Here is a 12433-nt window from a genome sequence, read left to right as displayed (position 1 = left end):
AATTTCAGTTTTTATTCATTAATGGAAATGCTTTATTTTTAGCATTTTTTTATTTATTGACCTTTGTATTTCATATCACTTTTTTTGTATTTCATGACACCACATTTCACTTTTCAGCCAATGACATGACCCCAGCCTTTTAGCAGACTCTGCAACTGCTGGCTATCTAGCTAGCTCCTTTCGGCAAACCTAGAGACACCACAGAGAAACCACAAACTAGCTTAGCTCAGTGGCCTAGGCAGCATGTGAAGCCTTGTAAAGTTAATAAAAAAAGAGAAGTTAGTAGTAGGTGTATAGCAGCTAGGTGGCTGATTTAGAATTACTTTGACATTGTTGTCGCTCAAGCTAACAAGAGCTAACATGCTAAATGTAGTACAGTGGCCAATTTTGATGAACAAAAACTATGATGAGCAAAAACATACACTGTTTCTCTGTGGTTTCTCTAACAAGCAGGAATTAGCTAATAAGCTAGCGGGTGGTTGGTTGGCCTAAGGGGAATAAAAATGGAAAATGATCAAATTACGTGTTTTATGGTTCCTTAAATAAGTAGATTAATAAATAATATTAAGATATATTTAACAATATCAATATTTACTTCATAATGTCTTATTTATTGATTTGTTATTATAAACAATGGGGATTCATGGTGTTTTGCAGTATTAGCTGGAGTTAGCCTGCCCCAAACCTCTAAAGCTATGTCCTCCCCTCCCCCCCCTCTTCTGTCTGTGTCCCAGGAGGGCAACTGGAGGAGAATGACTGGTAAACTCCAGACCAGCAACGTGACCAACAAGAATGACCCGCGCTCCCTAAACTCCAGAGTCTTTATCGGCAACCTCAACACAACCATCGTCAAGAAGACAGACATAGAGGTCATCTTCGCCAAGTACGGCAAGATAGTGGGCTGCTCGGTGCACAAAGGTTACGCCTTCGTACAGTATTTGAACGAGAGGAACGCCCGAGCAGCTGTGGCGGGAGAGAATGCCCGTATCATCGCTGGACAGCCTCTTGGTGAGTCTTTTTTCTTTTTTCACTCTTTAGTGAGAACTTTCTGCATTGCAGATGCCATGAGGAACTCATGAAGGGGCCAGCAAGATGTGTCTTTGCGTCACTTCACGAAAAACTTTCCCCTTGAAATATGGTTCGTTAAAGCCTGTTCTTCGCTGGAAGAGTGGATCGTCTCTCTTGGGAACACAAAAGTCAGAGATATGCCCGAGGGCATATCTCTGACTTTTAGTTCAGAGCCTCCCTGGGCTCCTAAATGCCTAAAAAGTGTCTGTGTTTGTTACCATGCTGTTTTTTCCGAAAATCCCTGCTGAATCTGTTAAATGATCCACTAGTGAGTGTAAGCACAGTTTGATTTTAACATTTACCAGGCAGCAGCTTGCAAAAAAAAAAGTATGTCAAAGTTCTTGAGACAAACATCTTAGAGCAGCAGTTGTTAAGTGGCAAGGGATGCAGCAAGAATATGCCGCGCAAGCTTGGATTTTTCTATTGTGTGTGCACTTTGTAATGGGTTGCTTTTGTAGATGTTGGCTCTGAAATGTCATTAGTTAGTTTTGCTCAATCAGAATTAGGTTTGTCTGTGAGTAGCATCGTCTTGAGCATTATCTTGTGAAAACATCTTTGTGAAGCCTGGGGATGAATTGGGAAGATACAGCAGAGTTCATTCCTAGACACTACAGCTTTAAAACATGATTTTAAAATAATCACGACTGGATAAGACTGCAGGCAGGCAACAGACCTTTTGATTTAAGTATTTGAAACGTGTTTGGTGTTTCAACTAGGGAACCCGAGGTTCAGAGTGTAAAGAGTGCATCACTGGCTGACAGTGTGTAACACAGTTAAAAATATCAGCAGGAGATGATCAAAGCGAGCAGTGAGTGATGGGAGTAAAGAGTGGAACTGGAATAGATTATTATGTGACTGTGGAATATGAACTGAGTTGGTAGTTGGTATTTGGGCTCTGACTTTGTAACGCCCCCACAGTGATACACCAAGTTCACCCAGCAGAGTGATGATAATGACTCTGCTGGGCTCTGCGTAAGTCCATTCCTATGGGAACATCATTGATCTCCAATGTGGTTGCGAAACTCCTCCTACCTATTTTTTGGGTCTGGAATTTGCTTTGAGTACTAACTTCCTGTGGAATTAGTGAATTAATAATAGTTGATTGATGAATTCAAAACTGGATACAAACCTTACAGTCCAACCTTCTACTTATATGTCTCCATGCATTAATGTTCTTGTTTTTGTCTCAATAATGCTCCTTATATACATTCCACAAGATATACAAAACAAAATGAACTTCTCTTCCATATCTGTCTTGGCTTTTCTTTCTATAAACTATAAAAAAAACTTTGCAGAAACGAGGCGTAAAGACTGCAAGGGTGTCCGTATATTACATAACCTTTTTTTTTGTTCGATCCAAAAGAGCAGTGCATGATGGAAGATTAATAAGCTGCTTTCACACCAGGAGTTTGGTTCATCTTTGTCTGGACCAAGGACAAAAAAGTTTCTATTGCAATTCAGGTCTGGTCAGGTTCCTCTTCACAATTATACATACTGACAGGTAGCCCGGTGATTGCAACATGAAGAACAAGAAAATAATAAAAATATTAGAATTATTATCGGACTGAAAATCGACCGCATGTTATGAATTATAACGGGTATAGAAAGGACTTTACAAAAGTTAATTTAAGCGCTCCTGGATTACTAGTGGAACGTCAAGGACACGCACACGAGGCGGACTTAATGAACTGACAAAGAACACGGAGTCTGATACAAGCAAAGCTGTTTTAACAGATTTTGACCTGTTGATCAGGGAAAGTACCTGTGCTGATCTGCATATGCTGATTTGCATAAATAGACAGAGCCTTATACAGAGCAATTATAAGATTGCTTTCTGAACAGACTTCACAATCAGCAAATGGAATGACTAGTCGTTGAGCGTTTCGAAACAGATGAATTTGGTAGTGATGAAAACAACTTCCCCTCTACAGCTTGTGTGTCACTTAATTAATGGTGTCATTCTGATTAGAGGCTAAAGTGTTGCTTCATCAATGGTTTATGCATGAAGATAGTGTCTTAGTGTCCTCTGGCTTGAAGATGATCTTTCCAACAGCTCATACAATCTGCCTCTCCATTCATTTTGGGGGTTAGGGTTGCTAGTTAAAGAAGAAACGTTCCTGCAAGTTAAGGAACACAACTGAGGTTACTAGTTCAAGGGCATTACCCGGTGAAAACAATATTCCCCAGACTGTGAACTCCTGTGTTAATGAATGTTGGCTCTAACTAATGTGCAGGGAAAAAAATGAATATTCAAAGAGAGGAAATACAGAGTTCATTAAAAGGTTGTTGTGTCTCCTCTGCATCAACAGGACAGGTTATCGGTATACCGTTTTTTACGGTTTATCAACCTAAACATGAAAACAATAATCTGACTCGACTGTCCCAGTCTCATCTAAAATCCATCTGGCTGCTGTCCTATTGTTAAGCTGATGGCTGTTTTATGAAGGCCTGTCTGTTTGGACAGGTATGAAATGTTACCTTTCCACAATTAACAAATATGATGCTAAAACGTAATTTTCTGACCCGATATCACTGCAACAATAGATGGAGGATGGAAAAAAGACAAATATCAACTGCAAGAAACAAAGAACTCTGTTTGCCTGATTAATGGTCTTTAATGTGTTTTTGCTTCTTTCATTAGTTTCATATTAGTCATTATGAATGTTGTGATTAGCAGAAAAACACATCAGTTATTAAAACCTAGTCGCAACCAGGACCATCGCCAGTCAGAGCCGAAATCATTACTGAGCACTCAACCATATCCATAACAACGGTGGTGTTACTTTTCTGCAAATCATTTGGCTTTCTTCACGTGTGATGTGTGCTTGTTTGTGGTTGAGAAAGCAGACCTCGCAGCAATGCAACCCTGCCCTTGTTGTTATCACTCAATCTAGTCATGTGGCGGGAGCGTGACTGCAAAGTACATCCTTAATTGACAATTAAGGACACCCTCATCTCATCCTCTGAAGCTGATGCTTTTTATATTAGCATGGCGGAGGAATGAATCAGCCACATAATGATTCGGAGTTGAGGAATGACCACTGCAAAGGATCTGTCTTCCTGTTGGAAAGCCTTTCTTTAAAGGGTTGTTACCTGCAAGAGAGATCACAGTGGAGGATCTGCATTCAGATATGCTGAGGTCATCCAACAGCCCACATCAAGAGAAGCAGAGCACGTTATTGTGGAGGCAGAGGTGCGTTTGAAAAGCTTGGCTTTTTCTGCTGGCAGTGGTCGCTGCAGAAGAGGTCAGTGGAATAATCACATCATACTACGACTGCACTGGTGATGACTAATCTCTGCACTCAATGACACAAGCTTCAGGGGTCATAGCCTGCCGCCACCACAAAGATAACACTGCCACTCCTTGTGTGTGTGTGTGTGTGTGTGTGTGTGTGTGTGTGTGTGTGTGTGTGTGTGTGTGTGTGTGTGTGTGTGTGTGTGTGTGTGTCTGAGCGTATGGATGCAAAACAGCTGATGAACAAATGCAAAAAAAATGTATTATAGCACAGCTGGCAGCGGCTTCCTCCCCTCCCCCCTCCGCTCAGTGAAAAAAGTGGATGCTCCATTACCCTATCAATGGATAGCGGTTCCCAAGATCACATCCAGGATTGTGAGCACAGCAATCATTACTAAATAGCGCATAGTGCATGCACTGCTATTCTGGATGGCGGTGGCTCTACGCAATTCAGAGTCCACATGAACTCCTCCGTCTTCCTGCATGGTGCTGAGACACTCAAAGCCAGACGGTGTCGCAATTAATACGATGAATTATAGAAATCTTTGGAAAACGGGAAGCTGAAATCAAGCAATCTGATTTGTTTCAAATTCTTTGCACTCTAGGTATCAATCCGCATCTGAAGAAAAAGACAAATGTGTTGTCATGGTTGCTTAGTAACAGGGTCACTGGGATGGATCACTTCCAGCAACATTTAACCGGTAAGAAACTTCCATTTGAAATCCAACAGTTTTACTACATGCAGCCCTACGGACAGAGGAGTTTCAACAATGTTGTCCAGAATATGCAGGGAAGCAGGAAGCGCAGCAGAAATACACTGACCACTTTCCTCCGCAGCACCATGATTCAGAGAACATCTGATGAGGGTTTTGACACGAGAGATATTGGGATTAATAAGGTTGGATTACATGTCTATTGGCTACCGAAGGAAACCAGAGAACACCCTCGCGACATCAGCAACACACCTCCATCGAACAACAAGACAGTACAAGCAGTTGTTAAGTCATCCTACTGATGTTCAACAGCTTTTCTGTGGTCGCACAATACAAACTAATAAAATCAATACATATTCTTATCTTAAATTTAGTTTTTCGAGGTTTTCCTGGAGATGTGTCTCCATTATCCAGTATTTTTTAATACACCGGTGTTCTCAGTTATTCGTTATACTGATGAGTCCTCTGCTCGTGTTGGTGAAGCTCACAATACAATTTCTTTACAGTCGCATTAGGTCAGCTGCTCTGTTGGTAACGGCCTTTGTAGTCTTCCGACTGCTAGAAGCTCTACCATTCACACACACGCATTCATTCACTGAAGGCAGAGGCTGACATACGAGATGCCAACCTGCCCATCGGCATCTTATCTGAATGCGAGTCACACACACACACACACACACACACTCTCTCGCATACAGATGGCACCGCCTTCGGGAGCAATTTGGGGTTCAGTATCTTGCCCAACGACACTTTGACAAGCTGATTGGAGGAGCAGGGGATTGAACCTCCGATCTTCCCATTAGTGGACGATATCTCTACCTCTCACTAGTCGTTGTTGTTGTTGTTGTTGTTGTTGTTGTGTGTGTTCTCTTCCCTCTGGCAAAAAAGGAAGGCTGACTGGGGAACACGTTGACATGATGATTGCTGACATCCAGGAAACTCAAATGCATCCGAGCAGTTTTTCCTTCTTCACCCACTGAGTTGTGTCTGCTGTATCTCCACGGCCTCGCTCTTCAGTGGGCTCAGTGGGCTGCCACAGAGTCAAAGAGTGACAGATTGTTTCTGCCCTGAGCTGTCCCAGCATGCACTAAAACCTGACCACCGTACTGCTGAGTCTCCAGATCTGCATGTATACAACAAAGTATATATAACACATGTGCTGTGCAGCTGTCTTAAATCAAACTCAGGTGTTTGAAAGTTTTCTGAGATTCAATGAAGAGTTAGGGTTGTAGCTCTTTTGCCGTATCTTGCCCTTTATGTGGCAAGATGAGAATCTCTCTTTTCTTGTTTTTCTCATCTACAGAGGTTGTTGTTCAACTTTGTCTCAATTAGACAGCGTGCTTGTGTGTCTATGTGTAGGCAGCAGATGCCTGTGATTGGCAGGTGGCGATTGAAGCCCTGATGGAAAAGGACAATGAAAGAGCTACAACCCACATTTTTTTTGTCAGAGAGGCCATGTATGAAGATACAAGCTGCTGTGGAAAAGGCAGAGAGGTTAATAGCAGAGCAAAGGGGCCAATAACAACATCTCTGGAGAGTCCATCTGTAGCAGGAACACCCGATAATATTCCCCCTGTTGACTCCTGTTTTCAGTGGCCTGACACCAATAGATCTGAATTCCCTTCCACCTAGAAGTTTCATGCTGAAGGTCCATCCCATTACAATATTAATGACCACAGTGAAGGATAATGTGTGATGGATCACCAATCATACCGCCTCCAAATGGCATTGGCAAGAGTTAGGCACATAAATAATAATGTGATTTAGATGCAAAATCCATCCTAAGCGGATTACAAAGGCAGTGGCACCGCAATCAATCGTCATTTTGGGCCAACATGATGCACAGCAAGGCGCACAGGACGCAGATACTAAAGTTTATATTGGGTAGGAGGAGAGGACTGAGCAGAGACAGGTGGAGGTGGTTCTGCTCCATATGTGTGGTATGTTAAGGTAGTGTTTGTGCTCTTAAAAATCTCCCAATTGAAAAAAAACACCCACTGTAGGCATTTTTGTGGATCCATTGTGTTTCCCACTTTTATTAAGATGTTTTATTCTTGTTGATAACTGGCCAAATATAATTGGTGAAATATCATTTTGGATTATTTCCAGACACTCCGACAATAGACTTTGATGGCATAAATGTTTCTCATTCTCTTAAAACCTTTTGTACTGTGTGATTTTGGTTTGTCCCATTTGGAAGTTGACAATTGTACGCCATGTGGAAAAAAAACATTGGTAACCACGGTGTCATAGATCAGTGGATTATCGATTATGTGCTTGTGTTGTATGACACTAATATGCTTTTGTCCACCATGTGATTATTGATTTCCCATCCACACTGAAAACCATTTCCCCCTTGGTATAATTAAGGTAATCAATCAAATCAACACATCAGAATATGACGAGAAACATCCCAGAATACATTTGCAAACGATGGGTAATGCTGATGGAACAAAAATGATCTACTTTTAGCGTTTCGTAAAGCTTCTCAAACATTTTTCCAATTTTTCAGTTTATATTGTATTTCTATGATTCACTAGGCGATCTCCACATGATCTGAAATGCCACATAATCTATAAAATACAGTCAAAAAAACTGATTGTGACCAAGACTTTGATAGACCTGTCTCACATAGTGTGACACACAATATCAATCTTCTCCTCTCGTCAAGAAACTGCTTAACCACGTTTCCTAAAAATGTCCAACTATTACTCTTATAAGAATTATAAGTGCAGAGGATTTGCCGTCTCCATAAATCACTTAAACACAAAAAACATGAGAAAATAGGATCCAGTTAAAAAAAGAATACCGAAGTAACCCTTTAAGTAAATTGCTACACTTTCTCACAAAATACACGCAGCTCCTCCAATCCTGCTATGAATATCAGCGGCTTAACGTTAAGTGAATACCCGAGGGGGATTTTTTTTTCTTCTTTAATGTCTATCCAAACCGATCCTCTTGCATTTTCTCCACCTGGCTGCTGTAATTCTCTCTCTCTCTCTCGTTCACCATTAGTATTCAAAGGCTCGCATGCGCCTTTGAAATTTGCATAGATAATTCCAACTATGTCTACAATAACTGCACAGCTCAGTAACTTTATTCAGAGAGCCAGGTTCAGAGGCATGAACAGCCATGAGTGAGCGGCCTTATGGGTATTGCAGTATGCAACTAGATGGGCCAATTCTCCCTGATCCATTGGTCTGAGCCTTGCCAAAGCTAACCCCATAAGGCCCCTCTGTGTCTTTCATGTCCCCGTGTTTGCTGCTGGGGCTGTGAGAGTATTCAGTGTGTCGGAGCATGTGTGTGTGTGTGTGTGTGTGTGTGTGTGTGTGTGGGTCTGTGTGTGCCTGCAGATGGGAAATGCTCGAGAACTCAGGTTTTTTTTCTGCCTCTCTCGGAGAAGGATTTCAACCCTGACGCTTCACACGAACTGTATCAATACATAATCTCTGTCTGTCTCTTTTTGCTCTCTTATTCTCTTTCTCCCCTCCTTTCCATATCTCTCCTCGTCCTTGTGGGTGATTAGAATGCACCCTGGTTGTCCGTCTCCTCCTCTCATTAATCACGCTCTGAGAGACCGGGCCGGACGTTGAATGCACAGTTGGCCTAACCCAGCACTCGACAAAAAAGCATCCATAACAGCAGGCGCGGAGCAGCGTGCAGCCTCACAGGCGTACAATAACATCAACGGTAAAGCACAGCCGAGGATGTATCCGAGCCGTGATGTATTGGATATAGGAAAGTGTTTCTTTTTTGTGGAAACAATGCTGGAGAAATTTCAAGATTGTCATTGTGCAGCTAATAGGCTTTAATAAAGCCACCCAGGAAACCAGGAAAGCACATTTCCCCGTCCAGGATCTCTTATTGTCTCACTCTCTGTCTCTATCCCCCCCGCTCTCTTTCAAGCATACTGACAAATGCGTTAGTGGGTCATGAGCCACAGTGTGGACAAAGTGAGATGGATTACTGTGTGGATTTTGGCAGGGGAAACTGAAGCTAATTCTCTGATTAGAAACCTGGGTTCAGAAGGCAGAGAAACACTGAGCTGTGAATCAGAGTCGGAGCACTCAGTGCAGAAGCCTGTGCGTGTGGAGTAGGCATGGGACGACATTTGAAAATGTTATGTCTTGATTATCTCGGCCAAAACAATTGCTATTCACAGTATTAACCTGAAAATCATTACAACTTCTAAGACATACCTGAATCACTTTGCCGTACATTTGGTTTTGGAGATAAATCATTTTATTGCATCGCAGTTTTAGTTAGTCACAGTGTAATAATCCTTTTCAGTGAAACATAAACAACCTAACTTAGGTAGTCATAGATCATAAGGTCATACAAATATCTAAATTGTGTGAGTCTGTTCCGTCTTAAATGTTAATTCCTGTATGTTGTTTTAATCAGGCACTGTTTGTTGCTTCTCTTCCAAGCTAGTCATCTTTTTTAAGTCACTCATGTAAGGATATTCACAATTATTACAATAATTGAAGTCAACACGATCAACTTATTATCCAAGTTTTTTGTATTGCTATCTGCTATAAAAAGCGTACATCGTCCCATCATAGTGAGGAGAGAACAAGCTTGTTTTGTCAGCAGGTGTTTTTCGTGTTTTAGTTGTGGTTATACAGTAATATAGTGTTGGTATTATTTAGATTATTATTATGAAATGAGTTAATACAAAGTTTCCTCACATCTGCCACAAAGCAACAGGCCAGTTGATATTGTATCATATATAAATAAATCACAATCATGGTGCAGGTGAGTGTGCTGGTTGCAATGTGGATTTCCATCCACAAGCCAATGTGTCAAAGTGCCCTTAAGCAAAACAAAGAAACCTGCTTCCTCAGCACAAGCAAAACGTCCAAAATGAAAACTGTAATATCCACTCCAGATATCCCAGTGGATTGCGTGATCCACAAAAGTAATAAACCATAAAAAAAAACCTTATGTGTTAACACAAACACTACTGAGATTGTCGTGGGTGTATGTGTCCATCAATACTCAGAAAACAGTCGTTTATTTCAACTAATGAATGATATTCTCTGTGATACATGTACGCAGATGACATGGTAGCTCATGTAACTGTGTTGATTTTAATTACATTTGACACTTTCAATTAAAATGGTGCTACTTCAGAAGTTCTTTCTCTTCTCATAAATTTAACAAAAACAGCGGCAGAAACAGGAAATCGTTTGTGATCTGGAACAGATGAAAAGGCTGCTAATAAGAAAAGACAATCAAAGTATTCTTGAAACAAACAAGACTGCTGGCGTTCTCTTGAAAGCAAAGCTGCAGGCAAGCCATTTTAGAAAAGGGTAACTCTACTTAAACCCTAATGTTGCTGTAATACAATGCTTTATGGTCATTTCTATATATTTTATAGAAAGGTTAATGCCCAGTTTGTGGTTATTACTTCATTACTTTTCTACATATTGGGTTTCAATAAGGTCAGAATAAACAAAAAGTTAAATCCAATATACAAGACACATTCATTTTGGAGAAACTCTACTTCCTTAAAAACAGATAAATTGACTTGTAGAGTGATTTCTTTCCCTAACCAGCGGTCATGACAAGATCTGAAATGTACCATTCATGCCCACATGAGTCAGTAAGTAAAGGGCACATCCATCTCCATCCCTGTCTTCATATCTTCCGTCTGACCGACCAGCCACCTCAGACTCCGAGGCTTCACGTCTCTGCTTCTGTCTGGAGGAGGAGGATCCCTGGAGCTGCTGTCCCTTCTTAGCAGTTGGTAAATAAACTGATGGAGGCCCAGTCCAAGGTGAACAGTCGGGGGCAGTGAGAAATAGGATAACAAGCATCCTGGCGGAGATCTGTTCATTAATATTACATCCAATTCTACAGAGGACGAGAGAGAGAGAGAGAGAGAGAGAGAGAGAGAGGCCAAGGCAGCAAGAGGAAGTGGCTTTGGACCACCGAAGAAGAACGGAGGATGGATAATTGTTCCCCATGCATAAACAGAGAGGCCTGTTTACTACGGAGAGCTCTGGTTCACATGTAGGGCATGCTGATGCAGACGGGATGGCTTTGAATGAACGGAGCATTGTTTGACAATCAACATCCGGTCTTTTTATGGAAGTTAGACTTTACTAGAAATGCATTTTGATGATTCCACAACATATTTGGGATGAGCTCAAAGAGGCTTCACACGTCCCAGTTGTGGGGTTAGCAGACCAAACCGTTCTCACTCTTTGTCCCGTCCCTCGGGGTCTGTAAGGTTTTTTCAAGTCACGACAATGTAAACCCATCTGTGTCTTTATTGGACGCTCAGTGAAAATGCTCAGGGAGTGTGATTACATAGTATAAAGATATAAGCTTCGGTATGTGATGAGTTGGAATGAAAACGAGCTGATCCGTGACTCATAGGCTATGGAGTAAAATGATAACATTTAGAAATTTTGTCGGCCTACAATGACTTTCAGATGGTTGAAGGGAATTTTCTGGAGGGTGGTGAAAGGAAAAAGTCTTGAGCGTTGTATACCAGCAACTTTATCAAAAGTGTATCTGTATAAATGGCAAAGAGCATTCATTGGTGGCAATAACACATTATTGGTGCATCTCTAAAAGTTATGTTTGCTCCCTTTTTCTATCTCCTGATTCGATCTCTTAACTCAAACCCCTGATACGATCCAAACCGTGAGTTTTGTTATCCGTCGCACCCCCGTACATCCTAGCGATGTGTATCAAGAGTAATGAGCCTTTTTTCTGTCGGATTAGTGTTTTCGCAGATGCTCTACTTGTGCATGCTGGGAGATAAATACTTCACTAAGAAAGCCGTGTGTTTGTGCCAGGTGTGCATTCTCGCTACGACAGATACCACTGCAGCGCGACCTTTCCACGCAGCGTCAGCTAAACAGACAGACGGTTCATAACAGAGACCCCAAGAATGGAAAACCTGCCCTTTAACACTCCCAGAATAAATGATCCAGTCAGCCATGTCTGTTTCTTAATCTCCCCCTCCCCCCCTTGTTAATTGCCGACCCGCACCTCGGGGCTGAATGACAAAACAGAGAAATCCGGGGCCGATAAAAGGTGACGTATTGTGTGAGGAAGGCTTTGTGACTTTGTGATTACACATGCAGTGATAATTACTGCGACCCCGGAGGGTTTATGAGGACCTCTGCTCACAGGGCTGTGCAGCGTAGACCCCACCCCACGCTTAGTGTACGGATTAGGAATCACTGTGACACACTCACGGGGTAGTTCTCCCCACCCCCCACGCCCGAATGAAGATGGACAGTATAAACAAAAATAACATTAAAAACAGCCCGTAACCTCGCCCGGAGCGATCTCATGCTCTCTCAAGTGTTCACTTTTTCCTCTCACATTTTTCCTTATTCCACTCTGCATTCGTCCTCCCTCCGTCTCCTTCGCTCCCTCACGCTACTTTGCTTCC

The 12433-nt window shown here is 41.9% G+C and overlaps 1 protein-coding gene across 1 annotated transcript in view; it reads left to right on the top strand.

Annotated features, from left to right (window-relative positions):
* Positions 1-752: 752 nt before the first annotated feature.
* Positions 753-12433, top strand: part of LOC129110717 (RNA-binding Raly-like protein) — a 50839-nt gene continuing 39158 nt past the window's right edge. Inside the window, exon 1 of the mRNA XM_054622899.1 lies at positions 753-1008. Coding sequence (XP_054478874.1) covers positions 753-1008 — 256 coding nt within the window. The remainder of the gene's footprint in view (positions 1009-12433) is intronic.

The sequence above is a fragment of the Anoplopoma fimbria genome, chromosome 21 (assembly GCF_027596085.1).
Source record: "Anoplopoma fimbria isolate UVic2021 breed Golden Eagle Sablefish chromosome 21, Afim_UVic_2022, whole genome shotgun sequence".
NCBI classification, from domain to species: domain Eukaryota; kingdom Metazoa; phylum Chordata; class Actinopteri; order Perciformes; family Anoplopomatidae; genus Anoplopoma; species Anoplopoma fimbria.
The sequence above is the reverse complement of the archived record's forward strand: the minus strand, read 5'-3'. Positions and strand labels throughout refer to the sequence as shown.